Here is a 27,819-nt window from a genome sequence, read left to right on the forward strand (position 1 = left end):
CTATGACCAGACCCACTACGTAAGCATAAATAATTCGGCCACTTCACTCAGATGAACAGCTCCCACTATTGCAGATCTATAAGTTAAATACTCCAAGACGTTGGTTCATGGTTTTTAACCTGCACTTTCAGTATTTACCTCTCTTTTTTGTTTTTTCTTTCTTTTACCTGCATGAGGAGACACAGTGCTTACCTCTATATGCTTTGCTTCATCCTATCAGTTTTCCTGAATTAACATTTTAAACACTTGGCAATTCCTAATAAATTAACTGGTTCACACATATAAACTCTTACACATTTTAGGTGCTGGATAAACACATCACTGGGCACATTTTTGGCAGGTAAGGATAGAAAAATCACTAGGGCCTCAGCACTGATCACCAGATGATATATGTTTAAATAATGAAAACTCTGTCATGCTTTACATGAGGGATTTAAAAGTGTCCCCAGGCCGGGCGTAGTGGCTCACACCTGCAATCCCAGCAATTTGGGAGGCTGAGGCAGGCAGATAAACATTTGAGGTCAGGAGTTCGAGACCAGCCTGATCAACATGGTAAAAACCCGTCTTGACTGAAAAATACAAAAATTAGCTGGCCATGGTGGCTGTAATCCCAGCTACTCGCGAGGCTGAGGCACGAGAATCACTTGAACCTGGGAGGTGGAGGTTGCAGGGAGCCGACATTGCGCCACTGTACTCCAGCCTGGGCAACAAAGTGAGACTCTGTCTCAAAAAAAAAAATTGTCACCAATATCTACATAGCTTTCTTCAGCAGCACTGATTCCAGACATTCTATGATGGAATATAAATATACTAACTTTAATATCTGTTCTGCATCCAAAGCGAAAACTGATTTAACCCTAAGGGTCATACACATATGGAAAGGAGAATTATTCCTCTCTTCTAAATTGGGCAAAATAGTATTGTCAATGATGAGTAACAGTGTTAACAGCTTGCACACTAAGCAACATTTCTCAATAATCTCATTTTACAAATAATACCTTCTAGGAAATTGATTCCATCTACATTTCCACCCAGTTAACATCCTGTCATGATACTTTCTCCACTTTCAAATCTCTGGAGGGCATTTTCTGCACACCCTGTTTCCATTTTCATAACCATATGTATTGTCAAATCATTGAAAGCTGGATTTTATTCTCTAAACTTCATAGTCATGAGAAGAAAAAAAACAGTCACCAACGGAGACTACTAAGGTTTTGTATAATATGATTTTTTTTTTTTTGAGACGGAATCTTGCTCTCTGGCCTGATCTCGGCCCACTGCCGTCTCCACCTCCCAGATTCAAGCGAGTCTCCTGCCTCAGCCTCCCAAGTAGCTGGGATTACAGGCACCCGCCACCATGCCCAGCTAATTTTTGTATTTTTAGTAGAGACGGGGTTTCACCATGTTGGCCAGGCTGGTCTCAAACACCTGACCTCAGGTGATCCACCCGCCTTTACCTCCCAAAGTGTTGGGATTACAGCTGTGAGCCACTGCACTCGGCCTGTATAATTCTTAAAAGATTGTTATGACCCTAACATGACTTTGTTGCTTTCTTGTTTGCAACCAGTTAGTTCAGGGTTGTCAAAAGGCCAAAATTACAACAAATTTAGTTTTAGATCTAATTGACTTTTGTTTGTGATTCATGAATTGAGGCAATCTCTGTTCTACACAATAGAAATTAGAGTTCCCACTGGGCAATGGCAGAACAGTGGGTTTTGTAAGGTGGGAACAAAAAATAGAACAATAGAAAAAAAAAGCCGATTGGTTAACAGATTAGTTTTTCTAAGGGTTAAAGCAGAGGGGACTTCCTAATTTCACTAATTCAGGTAGACTGAAATCTGCTTTTAGGAAAAACTGGTATCTGTCTGCTTCCTTAAAACTTCAGTTTGATTAGATGACATTTAGTATGAGAGACGCCATTTTGATTTGGTCAGTGAGGCCTGCTGTAGGAGCTCCAAAACAATGGCCTCCTGTAATTTTTGTTTAACAATGTTCACCTCTTTCCATTCCTTTCTCCATCTATGCTCATTTTTTTTCATGGTCTTGTCCAGTATCATAACTTGAAATAACAGTGTTTGCCAAAAACTTCCAAAGTTTTATGTCCAGGCACAACTTCTCTCCCAATATTCAGTCAGAGATTGAATTGCTGTGACACAGACACTTTGTGGTCATACAGGCATTTCAAACTGATCATGCTTAAAGTTGGAGTCATGAGCTCACCCAGTCCAAGACTCCCCACGTCAAGGAATGTCAAATCTACTCTACCAGGGCTCTCAGCCAATACCTAAAGCAAAAGTTGCTGGACCATGGGAAGACCAAGCTTGGCCAAAGAAGGCCCAAGAGAGACAGTGCATTTGCAACGTGTCCCAGCTGGACAGGGTCTTGCTCTATTGCCCAGACTGGAGTGCAGTGGTGCAATTACAGGTCATTGCAGCCTCGACCTCCTGGGCTCAAGAGATCCTCCCATCTCAGCCTCCTGAGTAACTGGAATTACAGGGGTGTGCCACGATGCTCAGCTAATTAAAATTTTTTTTTGAGCAGGCTGGATGCGGTGGCTTATGCCTGTAATCCCAGCACTTTGGGAGGCCAAGGTGAGTGGATCACTTGAGCACAGGAGTTCAAGACCAGCCTGGGCAGCATGGTGAAACTCTGACTACAAAAACTACAAAACAAAACAAAAAAACCCTCAATTTGCTGGACGTGGTGGTGCGTGCCTGCAGTCCCAGCTACTTGGGTGGCTGAGGTGGGAGGATCACTTGAACCATGGAGTTTGAGGCTGCAGTGAGCTGTGATCGCGCCACTGCACTATGGCCTGAGCAACAGAGCGAGACCCTGTCTCAAAAAATATATATATACACATATATATACATATATACATATATATACATATATATACATATATATATACATATATACATATATACATATATATACATATATACATATATACATATATACACATATATAGATATACATATATATTTATATGTTTATATATAAATATATATACATATATGTATATATGTATATATACCTATATATACATATATATGTATATATACCTATATATACATATATAGGTATATATACATATATACACATATATATGTATTATATATACATATATACGTATATACGTATATATACATATATACATATATATGTATATATACGTATATACGTATATATGTATATATACATATATATACATATATACGTATATACGTATATATACAATATGTATATATACGTATATACGTATATATGTATATATACTATATGTATATATGTATATACTATATGTATATATGTACATATAGTATATACATATACATATATATGTGTACATATACACATATATGTGTATATATGTACATATACACATATATACATATATGTGTATATATGTACATATATACACATATATACATATGTGTGTGTACATATATACACATATATACATATGTGTGTGTACATATATACACATATATACATATGTGTGTGTACATATATACACATATATACATATGTGTGTATATGTGTACATATACACATATGTACATATATGTGTATATGTGTACATATATACATATGTACATATATGTGTATATGTGTACATATATACATATGTACATATATGTGTATATGTGTACATATATACATATGTACATATATGTATATGTGTACATATATACATATATATTTATATGTACATATATATGTACGTATATATGTACATATGTACATATGTACATATATGTATATATGTACATATATACATATATTTATATGTACATATATGTACATATATACGTATATATGTACATATATACGTACATATATACATATATGTATATACGTACATATATACATATATGTATATATGTACATATATACATATATGTACATATGTACATATATACATATATGTACATATGTACATATATACATATATGTACATATGTACATATATACATATATACATATATGTACATATGTACATATATGAATATATATGTACATATGTACATATATAAATATATATGTACATATGTACATATATACATATATAAATATATATGTACATATGTACATATATATAAATATATGTACATATATACATATATACATATATATGTATATATGTATATATATATGTATATATGTATATATAAATATATATGTATATATGTATATATAAATATATGTATATATGTGTATATATATAAATATATGTATATATGTGTATATAAATATATATGTATATATGTGTATATATATAAATATATATGTATATATGTATATATAAATATATACATATATGTATATATGTATATATAAATATATACATATATGTATATATGTATATGTAAATATATATGTATATGTAAATATATATACTATACATATATGTATATATGTATATATGTATATATAAATATATATTATATATGTGTATATATGTATATATACATAGAGAGAGAGAGAGAGACGGAGTCTCACTCTGTCGCCCAGGCTGGAGTGCAGTGGCAGGATCTCGGCTCACTGCAAGTTCCGCCTCCCGGGTTCACATCATTCTCCTGCCTCAGCCTCCCAAGTAGCTGGGACTACAGGCGCCAGCCACCACGCCCGGCTAATTTTTTGCATTTTTAGTAAAGACGGGGTTTCATCGTGTTAGCCAGGATGGTCTCGATCTCCTGATCTCGTGATCTACCCGCCTCGGCCTCCCAAAGTGCTGGGAGTACAGGCATGAGCCACCGCGCTCTATTTTTTTTCTTTTCTTTCTTTTTTTTTTTTTTTTTGGTACCAATGAGGTCTCGCTCTGTCGCCCAGACTGTTCTCAAACTCCTGTCCTCAAGCGATCCTCCTGCCACAGCCTTCTGGGACCACAGGTGTGCGCCAGCACACTCAGCTTATTTAAAAAAAAAATTTTTTTTTTTTTTGGTAGTCTCCCTATGTTGCTCAAGCTGGTCTTGAGCTCCTGGGCTCAAGCGATCCGCCCCCCCTTGGCCTCCCAAGGCGCTGGGATCCCAGGCCTGAGGCATCGCGCCACCCGACGTCCCCCTTTGGTTACTCTGACTGGCCGCTGATCTGTATAAGAGGATCCGGAGGGGAAATAATGCAAGGTGGAAGTCAGAGTCCGGAGCCTGGTCCAGGGTCTCTGTACTGGCCCTGACCCTGGCAAATGTCCCTGCCTCCTAGGGCTCGATTTCCTCCGGCCAAGAATGGACGGTCTCGCGCTTGGTTCCTGGCCTCCGAGTTGTGCCCCCAGGACAGAGGCAGGTCTGAGCCGGGCTGTAGGCCCGCTGCGACTTTTACACCGAGGCCTGCCGGCTCAGGATCGGTCCCCTTTGCAGGTGGTTTGTAGAGAAAAACTACGTTAACTACAAGGTATTGCCAGGTGCGACGGCGGGCCCTGGGGCCAATGATGGTCCAGGACAGGGGCGTTTCCTGTGGGTTGCGAAGCTTGGGGCGGGACTTCCGGCATTTGGATGGGACGTAATTTGGGCGCGACGGTTCCGTCCACGCCGGCTCTAGGGAGGGGGCGGTGTTCCGTGGCCGCCTCCCCGGCGGCGCTGGGGAAACGAGCAGGTAGGAGGCCGACAGCGACCTCCGCGTCTCGGAGCGAACCGTGAGCCTCCCCGTAACGAGAGAGTTTGACTGTCAGCCAAGGTCACCGGGCCCGGCGCAGGGAAGGGGTGGGGCTCGGCTGAGCCCGCGAGACCCGCCCTGCTCGCCGCAGCCCCCGCCCCGCTAGGGCCTCAGGGTCCCGGTATGGCGATGGCTTTGACGGACCCGGCGCAGGTGAGTGGACAAGGTTTCGGCCTTGCTGCTTTTCTGCTAGTTCGGGGAAGCCTCCTGGGCAGGCCGGAAGCCAAGACAGCCACAGGATTCCTCTTTGTAGTTTTGTTTGTTTACGAAACGTGGAGCAGGCTCGTCACTTAGTTTATCTCCTGTCGTGGTAGTACCTGAGAGACTGAATATTGAAGCGGACAGTAGCCAGACTATACATAGATTATAGGGCTGTGACGTACAGTTTTTTTGTAGCAACCTGCCCAGGAAACCAGCCTCCTGTTCTGCAATAAACTACTCTGGAAGCCAGTCTGCCTTAAGTTAGTCTTGCAAGGAGCTAGATTACTCTCTGGTGACATTTCAGGAGGCTAAACGGTAACTCCTGGAACAGTAGGCCCCAAATAGGACTTGATTTGTAACTGACTGTTCTTCTAATTTTTGCCTCCGCCTCCAAAAGAGGACCAAGCAGAGAAAGCCATACGTGCTCAGCCTAACAAATCACATACGATGCCCCACTTCTAGTTAGCCTTTCTGCAGCTTTCCACTGCTAAAGTGTCAGGCCTCTGATAGCTGCTTAATAATTGCTTGAAGGATGGATGAAGTTCCACTCCAGGGACTCCCGCCACACACATCATCCGAACTCAGCCTTGGCCTGCAAGTCCCTACGCGGTCCACTATGGCTGACCACCTCTGTCCTTGTTTCCTTCCTTTCCTCCCTGGCTCAGCCCTTCAGACATATCAATCTGATTACGCAGAGTTCTTTCCTACCCCTCAGCCTTCACCTTTACAGTTCATTCAGCCTCAGACACTATCCTCAGATCTCTGCAAGACCCTTTCACGTCTTGTTGGCTCTGCTCAATTGTCACTTCTTTAAAGCGGCCTTTCATGGCAGTTCAGACTAAAGTAGTCCCCTTCTCACCTGCCCTTGGTCTAGCGTTTTTGTATAGAGAATCTGGCAGTAGTAGACACCTACTGAGTTGAGGTCTTAAGGATTTTGTGGGGACAAAGAGCATAAATAATAACACAAGAACTGTAACGGCTGGCCTTCATTGAGTCCTTGATGTGAACTGAGAAATGGGCATTATTTATCATCTCATTTAATCCTGATCTCCTTAAAGTGACATTCTATTATAAACACTGCTGTACACAAGAGGAGGTCAAGACTCCAACCTGTTTAGTTACCTGCTGAAAGTCACATAGCACTTAAGTAACAAACTCACATGTAGCGTGTGGACCACCAGAGCCTTTGTTTTTACAGACAGTTTGCTGAGAAGCCCTGAGGTGAACTTTGCAGTCTTTCCAGCAAGTCACAGTGGCCATTGGAAGCGAAAGGCAGACATTCCACTAGAGAGGACTGTGTAGACAAAGGCAAAGTGTGTTGGTTGTTTAAGGAGGTCCAAGAGGACTTACGAGGTTACCATGGTTCCCCCCATCCCCACCTGCTGAGACATGGCCTGGAAGGGCAAGATCCTGTGGTCTTTTGTTGGATGTTCATCCTGCCTTCAGCCCATAGGGCATTTTGGCCAGTCATAAGCCTGGGTTCTCATGACTACAGCCTGTGTTATCTTCAGCCACTTGAGTTTCCTGGTCCTGAAGCACACTGGCCTTAGGGATACATGCTGGCAGGACTCAGGGAAGGAAAAGGCTGATGGTTCATTATGCAATCTCCCTAGGGTCCAGGGGAGAGGATGAGCTGGTCCAGGCACTGCCCCTCGTCAGGCATTTGGTACTTGTGAATTTGGTGATGAGGGTTTTGCCCACATCTTGGGGATATTTTCAGGAGCTGCTAAAATAGATTAAATAGCAAAAATATGTAGAAATGCTTCACAACTGTATTATAGTAGATTCACGTGGGTGGTGGAGGATTGTTGGGGTCACAGTATTAAACCCTGAAGCAGAGGGACCTGGGTTAAAATCCTGTCTCTTATATATAAATCATGCTTATAACATGTAAAACTCTGGCCGAACTTGGTGCTCACACCTGTAGCCCCAGTGCTGTGGGAGGCTGAGGTGAGAGGATCACTTGAGGCTAGGAGTTCGAGACCAGCCTGGGCAACATAGCAAGATCCCAGCTCTACCAAAAAGAAATAGTTGGGCGCAGTGGTGCGTTCCTGTAGTCCCAGCTACTTGGGCAGCTAAGGCAGAAGGATTGCTTGAGCCCAGGAGTTCAAGGTTACAGTGAACTCTGAGCATGCCATTGCACTCCAGTCTGGGTAATAGAGTGAGACCCTGTCTCTGAAACAAACAAACAGAAAACACAAAAGACTAGGAGAATCTGTGGAGCTCCCTTAGCCTCAGGTCAGTGACTGTGACATGGAGGTGATTGGCGGCGGTGTTTAGTAATACTTCAGGGGCTGTGGGAGGATTAATAAAATCCCAAAGCCCAGTAAGCTCTGAATAACTCGTGTCTGTTATTGGGAAAATGGGAATTCTGTATTCATCTGAAAATTGAGGCAGAGATAAATGAGATCCCTAAGGTCACAAAACTGGCAAGTGTCAGTTTCAGGAGTTTGGATTCAAACTTGAGAAGTCTGACTTCAGAGTTTGGGACTTGTAGTTGCTTTAAAACAGAACATGAAGCTTCAGCATGAGCTGGACCAGTGAGGCTCAGGCACTGTGGTTGTCAACATTATTGCTATTATTATTGTCACTATTTCCTCATTTCTTTGAGGTCCTCAAACTCTAATTGTCTACATCTCGCCATCCACGAGTTATTGCCATTGTCTTCTGTTATTCTTTGATGGCTCCTATATAGGAGGCTTTTCTCTTTTACATTACAGTAATCTGTCCAAAGCAATGTCTGCCTTCCTCCTTCAGCCTGGTACAAAGTTAGGCCCTCAGGAGGCCCTCAGTGACTTGGGCCTTGATCTTGCTGCACCTTTTCCAGCAAAGCACATGCAATAGTCCCACAGCAAACTCTACTACCTCTATTTGACATTTCAGGTGTCTGTGACCTTTGATGATGTGGCTGTGACTTTCACCCAGGAGGAGTGGGGGCAGCTGGACCTAGCTCAGCGGACCCTGTACCAGGAGGTGATGCTGGAAAACTGTGGGCTCCTGGTATCTCTGGGTAAGGCCTTCCCCCTCCACCATGCAGGGGATCTGCCACCTCCTTTGTTCCACCCTCTGACTCCAGGCCTGATGGGTCAAGAAGGCCTCTCTTACTGGCCTTGCCTCCTTCCCACAAATTCAGTCATTTTCTACACTCACCTCTTCCTTTTTTTTTTTTTTTTTTTGAGAGGGAGTCTTACTCTGTCACCCAGGCTGGATGCAGTAGCACGAACTCGGGTCACTGCAACCTCCGCCTCCCAGGTTCAAGCGATTCTTCTGCCTCAGCCTCCCAAGTAGCTGGGAAGCTGGGATTACAGGTGCCCACCACCATGCCTGGCTAATTTTTGTATTTTTAGTAGAGATGGGGTTTCACCATGCTGGCCAGGCTGGTCTCAAACTCCTGACCTCAGGTGATCCGCCCGCCTCGGTCTCCCAAAGTGCTGGGATTACAGGTGTGAGCCACCACGCCTGGCCTACACTCACCTCTTCCTATACAGTCTCCATGCATCGCTTCAGACAAGAAATAAGAGTACTCTTTGGCTCTCAGCCAAAGGAGAAGAAGCTGGTGGAAGGAAATGGGGTGTTTTGCAGACCCCAAAGGTAGGATTTCCAGCTGTATGTTATGAGGGGTTGAAGTAGGAACTGAGAACCACCACGATGGGGTCCTAGTTTCTCTGTCTGGGTCTGCTCATGTCACTGTCTACTCTGTATGGTTTTTTCTGCCTCAGCGAGTTCAGGGGAAGAGTAACCACCCCAGGTTTTACTGTTTGTGACCCCTCCTTCCCCTCCAGATTTCTTGTCTGTTTCTCTGGCCTCTATGGGGCGTGTTTGAGGCAGCAAATGCTGCTCCACCTCCAGCTCATACTTGCCTCCATCTCTCACCCACTGCCCAGCATAGACTGGCCTCTGTCTGCAGTTCTTTTGTTGAGTTCCAGAGTGGGATCTGCCTGGGTGGGCCTGGTTGCTCATGTATCTGCTCCACAGCCCAGTCTGTGGTGTAAGGGTTGGTGGGATGTTCACTAAGAAGGGTTGAGTCAGGCAGGCCCCAAGGAGACATTGACCTTCCGTACCACCAGGTGTTATTCTAAACAACCTTCACGTCCTTCAATCACCTTCACATCCTCTGATTCTAAAGTCACTCTGCTGCAGCCTTGCTGGGCTTCTTGCTATTTCCCCAAGTGCCCACCCACCTCAGGCCATTGCATTTGCTGTTCTCTTTGATGAGTGTTCTCAGGGTAATTCAGCATTTCACATGGCTGCCCCTTAGCACCACCATTGCCTCCTCACCCAGCCCTTCCCTGACCACCGAATCTTGGGGAGGCCCCTTTCTCACCATAGCCTCCTCCCTTTACCTTTTTAGTGTCTTTCTAAGCTAGTGGTTCTCAAACAGGGACGATGTTGAGCTTCAGTGGACACTGGGCAATGTGTGGAGACATTTTGGTTGTTAAAACTAAGATGATGGGCCAGGTGCGATAGCTCATGCCTGTAATCCCAGCACTTTGGGAGGCCAAGGCGGGTGGATCACAAGGTCAGGAGATTGAGACCATCCTGGCTAACACGGTGAAACCCTGTCTCTACTAAAAATACAAAAAATTAGCCGGGCGTGGTGGCGGGTGCCTGTAGTCCCAGCTACTCGGGAGGCTGAGGCAGGAGAATGGCGTGAACCCAGGAGGCGGAGCTTGCAGTGAGCTGAGATCACACGCCACTGCACTCCAGCCTGGGTGACAGAGCGAGACTCCATCTCAAAAAAAAAAAAAAACCTAAGATGATAACATTGACAGCTAGTGGGTGGAGATGCTGCTAAACATCCTTATAATGCACAGGACAGATCCTTTCTCCTCCTCTTCCCCCGATCTCACAAACAAACAATTACCTGGACCTAAATGTCAATTGTGCTAAGGCGAGAAGCTCTTTTTCAGAGAGTGCTTGGACAGACACTACATCAGCTGGTGCTGAGAGACACTCGAGGAAGTTGTTCTTTTATTTCTTCTCGTCTTGCCTCCTTAGCATTTGAGGAAAACTCTGGTTTAGTGCTGAGACTTAACATCCTGCAAACTGTTGGTAATTTCCCCTTTTCTACAGAGGGAGCAGCCTTAGGCTCACAGCCCTGAACAAGCAGCATGAGCTCACAGGGACCAAAGAGCACTGTTTGTTTGTCTTGAGACAGAGTCTCGCTGTTGCCTCGGCTGGAGTGCAGTGGTTTGATCTTGGCTCACTGCAACCTGTGCCTCCTGGATTCAAGCATTTCTCATGCCTCAGCCTCCTGAGTAGCTAGGATTACAGGCAGGTGCCACCACGCCCAGCTAATTTTTGTATACATTGTTTTGATTTATTGCTACATTTTCGTGGTTACCTGCCATCAAGACAAGTGACTCTGGATTTTCCATTTACCAGAGTGATAAGGATTCCATTTTTGAAGAAATCTAAGAAAAATAAAAAGTGGATCACTTTTAAGAAAAGCAGCCCGGGCATGGTGGCTCATGCCTGCAATCTCAGCACTTTGGGAGGGCAAGGCAGGCAGATCACGAGGTCAGTTGATAGCAACCATCCTGGCCAACATGGTGAAACCCCGTCTGTACTAAATATACAAAAATTAGCTGGGCGTGGTGGCGCATGCCTGTAATCCCAGCTACTCAGGAGGTGGAGGCAGGAGAATCACTTGAACCAGGGAGTTGGAGGTTGCAGTGAGCTGAGATCGCGCTACTGCACTCCAGCCTGATGACAGAGCGAGACTTCGTCTCAAAAAAAAAAAAAAAGAAAAGAAAAGCAGTTAACAGTCCAGATCCCCAGAGCACTGATTGGGTGTCTCAGGCCTGTTCCAGGCAGTGTTCATGCTCCGTTTATTCTCACAGGATCCCTGTCCTCAGCAAAGTAAGGAAAATTTAGCCACTCCTGTGAGTCCCTCATCCAGTTTAACTTACTCAGCACAGATGGAACACCTTCATTTTATGAAGCTATCACTGAATTTTTTTGTGTAGAAAAAATTCTTCTCTTGTGAACTTTTTTTTTTTTTTGAGATGAAGTTTCACTCTTGTCTCCCAGGCTGGAGTGCAGTGGTGCAAGATCATAGCTCACTGCGATCCTCACACCTCACCGTCTCCAGTAGCTGGGACTACAGATGCGAGCCACTGCGCTGCTATATGAAGTTTCTTTAAATATCCTTATGTCACCATATCACAGTAGGATGTTCAGTCTTTAAATATTTTAATGGTTCATGAAATGCTGGGGTCTGGAGTCACTGACCTGCCCCTCATCCTGGCCGCTGGTCCCTGAGGATGAATCCTCCAGCTCACATCTCTGCCTCGTCACCACCCTCTGCCACCCACTCTGGTGCTCGTGGTTTCCTCCTTACTGTATTTCTTGGGAGAGTAGGGTTTGAAGCCAGAACCCTGGTGTCCAGCCCCAGCTCTGCTCTTTAAAAACTCGATGGCCTTGGGCAAGTTACTGAACTTGCCTGTGCCTCAGTGTTCTCATTGTTCAAATGAGGACACCATATTCGCATCCCAGGGCTGTTGCCAGGGTCAAGGGTTATTTTATGAAAAGGCTCAGAACAGCACCTGGGAGACCAGGCTGTGTGCAGGGAGCCATTACAATCTCTGTTTCCACCAGTACTATTACCGTCGTCCTCATCATGATTATTGTCGTTGGCATGCCTTGACCTGGCACTTTCTGGGCAGCGTTGTGGAGCTTTGTGGTTAAACAGCACAGACAGAGATGGCAGGACCTGGGTTTCCTTATTGACTCAGCCATTCACCAGTTCTGTGCTCTTCAGCAAATCACTTTACCTCCCCAAGCCTGGGTTTCTTTGTCAACAAAATGGTGTTGATTATGATATGCACTTCCTGGGTATACCGTGAGGAAATCCTCAACTGGAATCCTCATTTAATGGCTAGGCATGGTGGCTCACGCCTATAATCCTAGCACTCTGGGAGGCCTAGGCGGGTGGATCACCTGAGGTCAGGAATTCAGGACTAGCCTGGCCATCATAGTGAAACCTCATTTTTACTAAAAATACAAAAAAATTAGCCAGGCATGATGGCACGCGCCTTTAGTCCCAGCTACTCAGGAGGCTGAGTGAGTGGAGATTGCGCCACTGCACTCCAGCCTGGGCAACAGACGCATTTAGTCTTTGGTTTAGAGGAAGAGCATTATAAAACATTGCTTAGGATGTTAAAAAAAAAAAAAAAAAAGACTTAGATAAGTGAAGACATACCTTGTTTTGAATGAAAATAATCAATGTTTAATATTTAAAGTGTATCGCTTTTTCTCTAAGATATTCCATAAATATTGTTCACTTTTTAATGCATTTAAATGCTTGGCATAGTCCCCTGGACATGGTTATAGCCTATAAATACTAGTTTTTGACTTACTATTAGGAGTAGAGATTCTGTGGCAGCATGACATGGCCTGCCCTTGGTTTCTAGATCACGTGCTAACTTTTTGTTCCCATGGATGGGTGTAGCTTCATTCCAAGGTCTGGTCCCCATCCTGAAGTCCCAGACTAGATTGAAGGTCTTTATTTCTTTTCACCCACATCCATGTGTCCACTTGCTTTCTCCATGAACAGGGTGTCCTGTTCCCAGACCTGAGCTGATCTGCCACCTAGAGCATGAGCAGGAGCCATGGACCAGGAAGGAAGACCTCTCCCAAGGCACCTGTCCAGGTAGGAGCCAAGATCTGGGCAGGTCGGAGTCCCTGCTGGCTTGAGACTTCGAGGAGACCACTGGCCCTGGGATCTCTTGGGAAGCTTCTCACTGTGGCTTCTCTAAGGGTTTGGGAGCCTTGGAGCCCTTTAACCTGTGGTTTCTCCGTCCTCCCAGCCCCATCGCACTTGTCACCACTCCTGGGGAGGAGTGAGGTGTATGAACTGAGATTGGTCCTGGGGCTCCAACCTTGTGTGCCTGAAACCTGGTTTGCCAGTCATCTACTCTGTGACCCTAGTGAAATTTGTATATGAGTTTGGCTAAGTTAATACCAACTGCTGTATGCAACAAACTCCAAAATTTAAATGATTCACACATGAAAACTCTTTTTCACTCATACCAAGGTCTGTGTGGGTCAGCAGGGAACTCTGTACCACACAGTTATTCAGGACCTAGAGTCCTTCTGTCATCAACCTGTTGCTTTAAGGTTGTCCTGACATCTTCTTGCTGGTAGAGAATTAAGGGAATAAGGAAAGTCATACCCACTTCCAGACCTCCCCTCACATCTCACCCATGGGAACTGGGCATTTGGCTGTACTTGGGTCCATGAGTCTAGGAATTGTGGCTGAGCTGCCTGTCCAAGGAGAAGAGCAGATGGTCTGGTGAGCACCTACTCAGTCCACTACACTCAGTCTGTTCCTGAAAAATGATATTAGAAATTATTTTTATAAAAAACAAAAGAGAAAAACATTATTTTTATGCCATTGGGCAGTTTGAAGATGTAATCATGTGATACATTAATGCATAAAACTGCATAGTTTCTGAGCCATAGTAAGTGACTTATCAAAATAAGCTATGAGTGTTACTCATGTCATATAAACATTGATGAGTGATGATACGTTACATTTCCTTCTGAACTCTGGGGAATAGGGCCTTTCTTACTCTCCCAATTTCTCTTTCCACTTATATTCTGCCTATCAGCCTCTCCCACCTTCTCCTTCCACCCATTCCCTGAGTGTCAATCAGACAGTAAGAAGCAGTAGTTTGCCCATGTCTTCCTATATCTCGTGTTTTCCAAAAACCTCAGGGTGACATTTGACCTTCTGTGTCCCACACTCCGGCTGCTGAGGGCACTGAGGCCATCTGTCATGTGTGTGGATTGGTGCCACTGCAGAGCCTTGGCCTCTGCCCGCATGGGTTCCTTGAGCTGCTCATCCAACCCTGAGTGTCTGTGCAGTCCCTGTTCAGCCCTTCAGAGTCTGTTCCAGACTGTCCCCTCCTCAGTGCCACATCTGCACTTGAAAATCTCAAAAGCACAAAACTCAACATGCCTAACAAGGAACCCATGATCTTGCTCACTCCTGCCACCTCCCAAGTTTCCGTGAATGGTTCTGCCATCCAGGCAGATTAGGGGACTGGCCCCAACCTCAGACAAGTCAACCCCTCCACCTCCATGAGTCCCTGCATCCAGCCTATCTCCACAGCCTTTCGATTTCACGTCATGCATGCCTCCTGAATTCATCCCTCTATCACCTCCATGAGACCTATCCTTCTGCTTTTTTCTTTTTTGAGATGGAGTTTTGCTCTTGTTGCCCAGGCTGGAGTGCAATGGCGCGATCTCGGCTCACCGCAACCTCCGCCTCCCAGGTTCAAGCGTTTCTCCTGCCTCAGCCTTCCGAATAGCTGGGATTATAGGCATGCACCACCACATCCGGCTAATTTTGTATTTTTAGTAGAGATGGCGTTTCACCATGTTGGTCAGGCTGGTCTTGAACTCCCGACCTCAGGTGATCTGCCCGCCTCGGCCTCCCAAAGTGCTGGGATTACAGGCGTGAGACACCGGGCCTGGCCCCCTTATGGTCTTACTCTAAACTCTTACCATCTTTTTTCTAGGGGATATTAATAGACTCCCAAAACTTAATCTCTGTATCTGCTTTGTGCCTCTGGTCAGCTCTTTGTCCTGCGTGGGGTACTGCAGCATTCAGACCTTGTTCCAGACAGTTAATATTTCCCCAGCAACTCAGCATATGACTGCTGATGTATTAGCAGGTTTTCATGTTGACAGTGTCATCTACTTACATTGTTTAATCAGCAATCCTTACACATTCCTCTCAACCTCTCATATCGGTAGCTTCTCTTTTCCCCTGGTGGAAGAGGTCTTACCCTTGGCCACGGCCAGTTTTTTCAAGAGTTTATATTATACGTTTTCATGGACGTTTTTTCTTCACTTATATTCCGCTTGTTTTGTAACTTCATCCTTTCTGTACTCAACATAAAAATATGCTCAACTTCCTTACCCTTGAAGAAAATTCAACAATTCAGTGTTCATGGTTCACAGTGTATTCATATATTCATTCACTGTCTGAGCACTTAATTGTTTACATGTTTTTATATCAGTGATGCTGTGGACATTTATGTATGTTGTTCATCTTTCACATGTGTAGGGACACATTTTTGATGTTTCTGGAGTGAAATAATTGGATTATAGATTATGCAAATGTTCTAGTTTGCAAGATCATTCTCATTGTTTTCTAAAGGGCCTATATCAAAAAATTCCTCTCAGGAATTTTTGGAAGGTTCCATTGATCCATATCCTATCTAATACTTGAAACTATAAGGCCCCTCAATTTTTTGCCGATTAAATGGACACAAAATATTATCTGTTGTGCTCTTGATTTGCATTTTCCTCATTGGTAGGGTGGTTTAGTGTCTTTCATGATTCTGAGCCAATCTATATTTTCTTCTGTGAGATGTTATTTGGTGATAAATGCCTTTTTTTCAATTAACTTCTTTGGCTTTCTCTTTTTGATTTTATTTTTGTACATTATAGATACCTATCTTTTATCAGTTACATTTGCTGCCGGTATATTCTTCTAGTTTTTAATTTTGTCCTTCCACTCTTTTTAAAGTATCTTTTGTTCAATTAGTTCCTTACATAGCATAGTCTGATTTATGTTTTTTTTTTTTACGTGATTAATGATTTTGTACCTTGTGGAAAAAATGTTGCTTTACCCTAATGTCAAAAAGGTATTCTTGTTTATTTTATTGTAAGTTGTAAAACTTGCCATTTGGCATTTAAGTCTTTATCAATCTGAAGTTGATTTTGAGTATAGAATGTGATAGAATACAATATTTCCATTCCCCGTGTTGGTAGCCAATTTTTCTAGCTCTAATTCCTTAGTAGTCTCTCATCACTGAGGTGCTGTGCCTCTTTGCCATCTACCAAAGCCCCATCTATGTGCAAGGGGATTTCTGAGCTCTCTGTTCTTCTTTATTCCCAGTTTGCATTATGTCTGTGCCAGAGTGGTACCTCTGCCTTATGAGCTCTGTCCTGAGAGTGGCACTGCTCTTCACAGCTGTCACCTAGGTCAGAATCTTGGGAATCAGTCCCCCTGTGCCTCATCTTTCCCTAGATTCTCATCACCACCACCCTCTCATGCACTATAGCTCATTTGCATATTCTTTCTCCTAAGGCTATAGTGTCTTTCTCACATTCTCTCATGACAAGTGGGACTTACTTCACTGGGTACCTTCTGTTGGAAAACTGCCTTGATCTTTTTCTACCCAGGATTAGCCAAACTCAAGATAAGGACACAGTCCTCCAGGACTTTGTCAAGTCTACCCAAATCCTCTTAATTCCAACTGCAAATTCAGGGGTTTCCTGAAACCAACCTTAGGTTTCATAACTTGCTAAAAAGACTCACAACACTTTCTAAAACCTATTATACTCACAGTTTTGTTTATTACAGACAAAGCATACAAATTAGAAGAGGACACAGGATGTGGGGCTGAAGGGGTTCCAAACACAAAGCTTCCTCAGTAACTTGTTACCCACCCAGCATTGAGTGTAAAATATGTGCACAGAGCATTGCAAACCCAGGAAACTCACTGGAGCTCTGGTTTTTAGAGTTTGTTGAGCTTCATTACACAAGCACGGTTAATCGAGACATTGCCCACATTGCCATGTGAAGTTTCCAGCCTTCGTCCCTTTTCCAGAGTTCAGCTGATATCTTGTGGCTCAGAGACCTAACCTTCTACTCACTGGTTGGTCTTTCTGGTGCCAAGACCTCAGCCAGAGTCATCTATTTAGGATAAACTATTTAGGGACCTATAATGAGTTACCTTTATATAAATATTTAGTCTGGAATTGAAGCGATATCTCCACTCTAGGCCCTGTCCCCTCACCTGGTCTCTCTGCCTGGTCTCCCTTTCAAGGAGTCAGGAATCCAAGGAAAATAAAAGAAACAAATTACAGATCTTGGGTTCAAGATGGCAAAATATAACAGACATAAAGGCACCATTTATAACTTCATTTTTTTTACTGAAGTGGTGAGTTTGTTTCTTCTCTTTTTACATTACTAACAAGCCCTTCTGTGTGTTGGATTTCTTTCAGGTGACAAAGGAAAACCCAAGAGCACAGAACCTACCACCTGTGAGCTAGCCTTGTCTGAAGGAATCTCTTTTTGGGGACAACTAACACAAGGAGCTTCAGGGGACTCCCAGTTGGGGCAACCCAAGGATCAGGATGGGTTTTCAGAAATGCAGGGAGAATGCTTGAGACCAGGGTTAGATTCCCAAAAGGAGAAGCTTCCTGGAAAAATGAGCCCCAAACATGATGGTTTAGGGACAGCTGATAGTGTGTGTTCAAGGATTATACAGGATCAAGTCTCCTTAGGAGATGATGTCCATGACTGTGACTCACATGGATCAGGTAAAAATCCAATTATTCAGGAAGAGGAAAATATCTTTAAATGCAATGAATGTGAAAAAGTGTTTAACAAGAAACGCCTGCTTGCTCGGCATGAGAGGATTCACTCTGGAGTGAAGCCCTATGAATGCACGGAGTGTGGGAAAACCTTTAGCAAGAGTACATACCTCCTGCAGCACCACATGGTCCACACTGGGGAGAAGCCCTATAAGTGCATGGAGTGTGGGAAGGCTTTTAATCGCAAGTCACACCTTACACAGCACCAGCGGATTCACAGTGGAGAGAAGCCTTATAAGTGCAGTGAATGCGGAAAGGCCTTCACCCACCGCTCCACTTTTGTCTTGCATAACAGGAGCCACACTGGAGAAAAACCCTTTGTGTGCAAAGAATGTGGCAAAGCCTTTCGAGATAGGCCAGGTTTCATTCGACACTACATCATCCACAGTGGTGAGAATCCCTATGAGTGCTTCGAATGTGGCAAGGTCTTCAAACACAGGTCATACCTCATGTGGCACCAGCAGACTCATACCGGGGAGAAGCCCTATGAGTGCAGTGAATGTGGGAAGGCCTTCTGTGAGAGCGCAGCCCTGATTCACCACTATGTCATCCACACTGGAGAGAAGCCCTTTGAGTGCCTTGAGTGTGGGAAGGCTTTCAACCACCGATCCTACCTCAAGAGGCACCAGCGGATTCACACTGGGGAGAAGCCTTATGTGTGTAGTGAATGCGGAAAGGCCTTCACCCACTGCTCTACTTTCATCTTGCATAAAAGGGCCCACAGTGGAGAAAAACCTTTCGAGTGCAAAGAGTGTGGGAAAGCCTTTAGCAATAGGGCAGACCTCATTCGCCACTTCAGCATCCACACTGGAGAGAAGCCCTATGAGTGCATGGAGTGTGGAAAGGCCTTCAACCGCAGGTCAGGCCTCACAAGGCACCAGCGGATTCATAGTGGAGAGAAGCCCTATGAATGCATCGAGTGTGGGAAAACATTTTGCTGGAGCACAAACCTCATTCGACACTCTATCATCCACACTGGAGAGAAGCCGTATGAGTGCAGTGAATGTGGAAAGGCCTTCAGTCGCAGCTCGTCCCTCACTCAGCATCAAAGGATGCATACTGGGAGAAATCCTATCAGTGTAACAGATGTGGGAAGACCTTTTACAAGTGGGCAGACCTCAGTCAACATCCAAGAACTTTTATTGGGGAAAAACTTTTTGAATGTCACCACTGAGGAAAATCTTTTGCAAGAGGAAGCATCTTACATGGCATCTGATCGTACATACCAAAGAGAAACCCCACAAGTGTCTTCACTGTGAGAAAACCTTCTGTTGCCAAATGTCATTTGTCACCTAAGGAGTCATATTAGAAAATCACACAGCTTAGAGCCTTATTCTCCATCTGAATTCATCCTGGAAAAACACCCAGTGGTTATTATGCACTTGGGAAAACCTTTAGCTCCATCTTTCTCATTAGTTTACAGTGCAATGTTATCTCAGGAATTTTTATAAACAGAAAGGTGACATAGAAAAGAAAATGAAATGCAGACACTGCTTTTATACTGTTGTCTTGTATGTACATTTCTGTCCTGTGTCAGGAAAGTTAGTAAGGGAAGGTCTGGAAGCTTACTCAATGTCTTTGTTCTACAACATTGTCTCTTCTTAAGAAGCATTGTTTTTATGAGAAATAATCAAGCCTTGAGTTATGAAATACTTTTATATTTAAGGATTAAAAGAAACATGAATGCGCACATTTTATTGTACCACTTAATACTGTTTAGGTCTTTGATTTTTTAAAAAAATTCTTTTTTAATGGGTTTTAAACACTAACACTGAGAATTTTTCTTGATTCCCATCTGTTGGTTTACTTGATTGCTATAGCTGTATGGTAAATCTCAAAATTAGGTAATGTGATTTCTTTTTTCTTACTATTTTTATTTAAAATTCATTTAGCATTCCTAGTTTGACTTTCCGTATACACTTCAGGATTGGTTTTTCTGTTTTTCAAATATTCTTGCTTGGATTTTGATAGAAATTGAGTTAAATCTATAGATCAATGTGTTGAAAATTGGCATCTTAGTCTTCCAATTCATGAACATAGCCTATCTTTTCATTATTTAAATTTTGTTTGATATATTTCATTACTGTTTTATAGTTTACACAGTATAACTCCTGCACATTTAAAATAAGAATTATAGCTGCATAGTTTTTTGGGTGATTGTAAATGGCATTGATATTTAAAGTTTCAATTTTCACATGATGTTGGCTAGTATACAGAAACATTATTTTTTCAATCTTATTTTGCTGTCTTGCAACCTTCCTAAACTCATTATTTCTTGCCATTTCTTTTGGGAGAATCCTTAGGATTTTAAATATAGAAATGTCATTTGCAATTTGGGACAGTTTTATTTCTTGCTTCCCATCTGTATACCTTTTATTTGCTTTTCTCATGTTATTGTACTAGGTAGGATTTCCAGTGTGACGTTGAATACGAATAGTGACAAGCTATCCATGCCTTGTTCCTGATATTAGGGGGAAATGTTCAGTTTCTCATTATTATGATGTTGAAAGTTGCTTCCAAAGAGTTTCTCTATCGAGTTTAGAAAGTTTCCCTCTATTCCTAATTTGCTGGGATTTTTTTGGTTATTATTAATAAGTGTTGAATTTTGTCATATGCTTTTTCTCCACCAATTGATTTAATTATGTGATGTTACTTCTATAGTCAGTTGATACGATGTGTTACCTTGATTGAGTTTCAAGTATTGAACCAGCCTCACATCTTTGTGATAAGCCCTACTTGATCATGGAGTATAATTTTGTTTGTGTACTATGCTACAGTATTTCATTTGCTAGTATTTTGTTGAGGAAGCTTTCCTCTGATTTCATGAGTGATAATCTGTAGTTTTCTTTCTTCAACTGTTACTGTTTGGTTTTGATGTCTCGATGATAACTAACCTCCTAACATGAATTGGAAGGAATTCTCTTCTGTTTTTTTGGAAGATCATGTGTAGAATTGGTGTTATTTGTTCCTTTAATGTTTGGTAGCTTTCTCCAGTGAAGAAGTGGGACCTGGAGATTTTCCTTTTGAATGCTTTTTAATTATGTATTTATTTTATTTAATAGGTATAGAACTATTCAGAGTATTTCATATTGGATGAATTTTTATAGATTTTCTTAAGGAAGTGTTCATTTTATGTAAATGTTCTAATTTGTAGCATTCTTTGAAATATTTCCTTTTATCCTCTTGATGGCAGCAGGATCTGTACTTATGTTCCTTGTTGTATTCTTGATATTGGAAATGTATCACTTATTGTTGTCAGTCTTTGTAGACATATGTCAATTTCATTGATCATTTCAAAGAAATAGCACTTTATATCACTGATTTTTCTCTGGTCTCTGTTCTTAATTTCACTGGTATCTGCTCTGATGTGTATTGTATCCTTTCTCCTACTTGCTCTGGTTGTATTTGACTCAGTGGTTTCCTGAGGTGGATGTTTAGGTTATTGATTTGAGGCTTTTTTTCTTTTTTAATATAAGCTTTAAGTTCTATACATTTTTCTTACACTGCTGTTTCATCCCACAAGTCTTAATATGCTTTTGATTGTCTTACTCAGTTCTAAGATTTCCTGATTCCTTTTGAGACATCTTCTCTAACCCAGGAATTATTTAGAAGTATATTGTTTAATAGTGTTTGGAGTATTCCCTGCTATTTGTTATTGATTTCTAATTTGTTTTGCATTTGACATTACTGTTTAAATTTGTTGACTTTTTTTCCTTATGACCCAGGATATAGGCTGTCTTGTTTTACATAGCTGCTTGAAAAGAATGTGTGTTCTCGGTCATTTGGTGGAGTTTCTGTAAAAGTTTGTATGATCCTGTTAGTTGGTGGTGTTATTTAGGTCTCCTGTATCCTTGCTGATTTTCTGTGTAGTATTTCTATCAATTGCCAAGAGAAGGATTTTGAAGTCCTGAGCTATAATTGTGGAATTACCTATTCCTCCTTTAAGTTCTATCAGTTTTTGCTCCACATAATTTAAAGCTCTGTTGTTTGGTATATACACATGTAGGTTTGCTTAGTATTCTTGGTGTATTGACCCTTTTATAATTAAGTAATGTCCCTTTTTGCTCCTGTTAATACTCTTATCAATTTTTATCTGATATTTGTGTGGTCACTCTTACGTTTTGGTTAATGCTTGCATGATTTATACTTCATCATTTTTTTAAACCTTATCCATATCACTATATTGGGAGTAAGTTTCTTGTGAACAGCATATATTTGGGCTGTGGTTTTATATCCAGTTTGCGTATCTTTTTTTTTTTTTTTTTTTTTGAGACGGAGTTTTGTTCTTGTTGCCCAGGCTGGAGTGGAGTGGTGCGATCTCGGCTCACTGCAGCATCCGCCTCCTGAGTTCAAGTGATTCTCCTGCCTCAGGCTCTTGAGTAGCTGGGATTACAGGCATCCGCCACCATGCCTGACTGATTTTTTGTATTTTTATTAGAGATGGAGTTTCACCATGTTGGCCAGGCTGGTCTCGAACTCCTGACCTCAGGTGATCCACCTGCCTCAGCCTCCCAAAGTGCTAGGATTACTAGTATGAGCAACCACACACAGCATTTTTTTTTTTTTTTTTTGAGACGGAGTCTTGCTCTGTCGCCCTGGCTGGAGTGCAGTGGCGCAGTCTGCAACCTCTGCCTCCCGGGTTCAAGCCATTCTCTTGCCTCAGCCTCCCAAGTAGCTGGGATTACAGGTGCCTGCCACCACACCTAGCTAATTTTTATATTTTTAGTAGAGACGAGGTTTCATCATGTTGGTCAGGCTGGTCTCAAACTCCTGACGTCAGGTGATCTGCCCACCTCAGCCTCCCAAAGTGCTGGGATTACAGGTATGTGTCACTGTGGCCCCAGTTTGCATATTTCTGTCTTTTATTGGTGTATGTAGACCATTTAAAGTTTACAATAATTATGTTAGTGCTGTGTCTGCTATTTTATGATTAGTTTTTTGTGTTTCCTGTTGCTTCTTTCTTGGTTTGTTTGGGTTTTTTTTTTTTTTTTGTCTTTAACATTTTTTAGAATTCCATTTGATATATTTGTAGTGTTTTTTAAATATATTTCTTTGTATTAATTTTTTTAGTGGTTGCTTTAAGTAGTATAATGTACATATGTAACATAATTACAGTTAATGGTATGAAAAATTTAGCACTTTGATGTATAGAAACCTTACTTCCATTGGTCCCTTCACCTTGCCTGTTAATATAATTGTCTAAAGTAATTCCTCTTCAAAATTGAGCACTATGTTGGAAAATGTAATTTTTGCTTCCACTGTCAAATATATTTTACAAAAGTCACAGGAAGTATTGCTTGTTGATCTCTTTACCCATTCCACTATTCTTTCTTGAAATTCTAAGCCACCTTCTATTAACATTTTCTTTCTGTTTGGCGAACTTGTGTAGCCTTTTTTCTAGGGTCAGTCTGCTGGTGTCTCTAAAAGTGTCTTTATGTTCCCTTCATTCCTGAGGGATATTTTTGTGGGATAATAGGATTTAGGGTCTGCAGTTCTTTTAGTATTTGAGAAACATGTTTGTTCCTTCTGTCTGCTATGGTTTCAGATGAGAAATCTGTTGCCATTTGAACCATTGTTCCCTAGTTCATAATGTGCCATTTTTATCAACCTGCGTTCAAAGTGTTTTGTTTTTTTTGTAGTGTTCAGAAGTTTGGTTATGAGGTGTGTGGCATGGAATTTTTTTGAGTGTATCATGTTTGGTTTTTGTTTAGCTTTTTGATTTGTAGGTTTATGCCCTTTGCCAAATTTGGGAATTTTTAACCATTATTTCTTGAAATATTTTTTCATCCCTACTCTTTCTCCTCTCTGTGATATGAATGGTAGAGCTTTTGTTACTGTCTCAGAGGTCTCTTGTGCTTTCATGTTTACCCCCTTTTTCTGGTCTGTTTTTCCCTTTTTTTCATATTGGTTAATTTCTGTTGACTTTTTTTCAGCTCACTGATTCTTTTTTTCTGCCATATGCAGTCTACTGTTGAGCTTGTCCATTGAGTTTTTGTTTTGGTTTTTGTATTTTTCAGTTGTTTAATTTCCATTTGTTTTGTTTTGTTTTGTTTTTTTGAGACAGAGTCTTTGCTCTGTTGCCCAGGCTGGAGTGCAGTGGCGTGATCTCTGCTCACTGCAAGCTCTGCCTCCCGGGTTCATGCCATTCTCCTGCCTCAGCCTCCCGAGTAGCTGGGACTACAGGTGCCTGCCACCATGCCCAGCTAATTTTTTGTATTTTTAGTAGAGACGGGGTTTCACTGTGTTAGCCAGGATGGTCTCGATTTCCTGATCTTGTGATCCACCTGCCTCGGCCTCCTGAAGTGCTGGGATTACAGGTGTGAGCCACTGTGCCTGGCCTCCATTTGGTTCTTTTGTACATCTTTGATTTCTTTGCTTAGTTTATAATACTAAAGGGCTCAGAAAACAGAAAAAACTAAATTCCAGAGTCATGGTTTTCTGGTGGTTTGTCTCAATATTTGAATAGAAATCCTAAATTATCTGGAGGAGTAGAAGTCTTGTAATCTTTTATATTGGGCTTCTTAAATATTTCTGTCAACAGATCTTATATCAGGGTGATCTGCATATCATTCAGAGTTACGTACTCCACGGGAAGGTTGTATGTAAAATCCTCCAGCTCTGTAAGCCTTGTTATATCCTCAATGGAGAAGGGGTCATTCCTTTTCTAAGATCACTCTTACACTTTCTTATTAGACACACACACCCTTCCCCAACCAAACTTGTGTAAGTCCTCTGTCTTTCATACTCTTGTTTAGTCTTTAACTTCTCCTTATTAACCAGCTTCTTTCCCATAATGTATAGCTTTAGTCAGATCTCAAGCCTCGTTTCCAACCTATTTCACCCTTCCTTGCCTATCAAGCTCTGGTTATTCTTTCTTCCACACACATGCCCTGAGTAACTATTCTGTGCACTGTCCCCACCCCTTTACATTTCCTTTTACTCCCCAGATACTACTGAATGGCTTCCACCACCGTTGCCTGACTTAAGCACGTCTCAGAAAGGTCCCTTTTGACCCCCTCACTCTCTTTTTGGACCTCCATACTGCTAAATCTCTGACTTGAAGGTCCTTTCCTGGCTTCTGTGAATTCCTGGCTTTTTCCTTTTTAGGGTCTGTGTCTTTCTTCCATCTGTAAAACAGCTTTACTTCCCAGCATCCATCATGATCATTGCTGTTTTCTAACTTGTCCTTCACCCCATGACTGAGTTAATTTGCGCTGAAGACACTTTACTCTCAATTACCTACAGTGTTTCCCTAAATCTGTGTCTCCAGGTTGGATGTTTCTCATGTTGTTACCCACTGGTCATCCTTCCACACTTTTTCTGTATTTGCACTCACTGAGCCTATATGCATGTATCATGTGGCCATGACCTTGGCCGTGGGGATGCACCCATAATCATCATAAGAGAACACAAATTATTACTGTGTATCAGACATTGTTTTGAATGTTTTACATGCGTCAGCTCTTTTAACCTTTATGACAACTCCATAATGTTATTTCCCCCCTTTAACAGATTAGAAAACTGAGGTACAGAAAGATTAAGGAATTTGTCAAAGATTTCGCAATTGTGAAATTTGGGTTTGGGGACTGGAAGCCACTGCACTGGCTTCAGAATCCATGTCCTTAACCACTTTATTGCTTCTCATAAAGTGGGTCTTTGTTTCCTGGTCACCACTTGTTTTTACTAAAATGGGTAAAACTGTGCTCATTTATTTATAATCTACTATTCTTATTTGACAGTACATCTTGGCCATTCCTTCAAGCAAGTGAGATAAACCAGACTCACTCTTTAATGCCTGCATAAGCTATTGTGACTGTAGAAAAGACGGAGAATGTCTGGGTTTGAGGATATGTGGGAGGGCTGGGGAGGAGGAGTAGAGAAGGGCTAAGGCATGTTGTTTTAGGTGTGTTTGAGATGCCTGAAGAACATCAGTGTATCCCCCTAATTTCTGTCTTGTTACTCAAACCAGACACACTGTGGCCATTTCTTTTTCCTTTATCATTCCCACGTCCAGCCACCGCCCCATTCCTTTTTGTTCTGTAGTAGACCCTCAATATATATCTGTGTGTTGGTAAATGGCCATACACAGCAGGGTATTTTTTATTATAATTTTCAGTTCCCTCAGCGTGTTTACCACAAAGCTGTGCATATAGGTGGCACCATATATGGCGTACCTTGACCTCGAAGAGAATCTACATGGACTTTTATGGACCTATGTACACAATTTTAGAAATCATAATGAATGAATGCTGGAGTCCTCAAGACCCCTTCCAGATTTGATTTGCTAGGAAGACTCACAGGACTCAGCATTTTGTCATACTCAATGGCTATGATTTACCACACCGAAAGAATCCAGAGCAAACTCAGTAAAAGGCTCAAACCCAAGTCCAGAGGAAACCAGGCACAATCTTCGAGAATCTTAATGAAATCACACAGGATGTGCTTCACTGAAGCTCCATCTGGGACTTAACACACGTGAGATGTGTTCCAGGAAGTCGTCTTGAGCACCCATTGCTCAGAGTTTATATTGGACTTGCTTTCTAGCACATACCACAATTCTAGACCTCCAGAAGAACAGGAGGCATTCAGCGTAAGACAGTTTAGGCACACAGAGCTACTTCTCATTACTGGGAACAATGGGAAACTTCCCGAAACCTAAAGTACAGACTCCAGCCAAGGATGAACCTTGCAAGATCAAAGAACAGCAGTCTCTGTCCTGCTCTGTTCTCTTTTTCACAGTAACTTAAATGGAAAAATGCTGAGTTAGCTTAAGTTTCTGTAACAAACATTAAGCAAATAAAATTTTCTATAACAGAAATAAGCCATAGCTTTGAGATGAAGGCTTATATACGTGTAAACCATTGTAACCAAGAAAAAAAAAAAAGAGTCACAGTGAAAATACTTAACAAACTAGCCAGGATTTAATTCAGTGATGACAGGGAACAGAGGAAGTCTTGTGAGGAAGGATCTTGCCTCTGCCTAGTATCTTTCACAGACAGGCTTCAAGTGGTTTGATTTGCAGATACACCCTTTCTTGGCCTTTATTTCGGCAAAGATGTGATGGGTAGGTAAATGCCGTGTTCTTTCCCTAGCACGTGTGTCAGTTTCTCATCCACTCTTTGTTCTTGCTATTGAAAGTTGTAGCTTCTGGCTACAACAGAGATAGTTGAAGAATATGGAGTTCGCCATAATTTATCATTAAATGTGGATAATTTGAGATTAAAGAATATGTTGTTGCAGGCTTAGTCACTTTGATGGATCTGTCTGTGAGTTTCACTTGGAGGAAGTGGGAGCAGTTGGCTCCAGCTGAGAGGGCCCTTACAGAGACATGATGCTAGAGACCTTGAGAAATCTGGTCTCTTGTATATGTAACTCCTCTTTGTACTCAGACTCCGGCCCACAGACAGCCTTTCCTTTCCATTGTGGAAAGCTGGGGAGGCTCCACAATGCTCAGTGACGTATTTCAATTTTGAGAATTGAATATTTTTAATGATTGCTAAGAGATGGATTATTTTTGCTCATAGCAAAATCTGTTTGTGTTTCATATCTCACAATTGGAAGGTCTCA

General features: G+C 42.1%; 1 protein-coding gene across 2 annotated transcripts; it reads left to right on the plus strand.

Annotated features, from left to right (window-relative positions):
* The first annotated feature begins 5,483 nt into the window (after window positions 1-5,483).
* Window positions 5,484-27,070, plus strand: ZNF805 (zinc finger protein 805). 2 transcript variants are annotated; one of them, XM_003316703.6, is made up of 4 exons: window positions 5,484-5,805; window positions 8,737-8,863; window positions 13,412-13,507; window positions 17,881-27,070. In XM_003316703.6, exons 1-4 carry the CDS (start codon window positions 5,776-5,778, stop codon window positions 19,509-19,511), a joined length of 1,884 nt encoding a protein of 627 aa, XP_003316751.1. In that variant the 5' UTR covers window positions 5,484-5,775; the 3' UTR covers window positions 19,512-27,070. The 2 variants fall into 2 exon arrangements, with proteins under 2 accessions (XP_003316751.1, XP_016792437.1); XM_016936948.4 differs by lacking the exon at window positions 8,737-8,863 and having other exon boundaries at window positions 5,516-5,805.
* The last annotated feature ends 749 nt before the right edge of the window (window positions 27,071-27,819 follow it).

The sequence above is a fragment of the Pan troglodytes genome, chromosome 20 (genome assembly GCF_028858775.2).
Source record: "Pan troglodytes isolate AG18354 chromosome 20, NHGRI_mPanTro3-v2.0_pri, whole genome shotgun sequence".
Classification (NCBI taxonomy): domain Eukaryota; kingdom Metazoa; phylum Chordata; class Mammalia; order Primates; family Hominidae; genus Pan; species Pan troglodytes.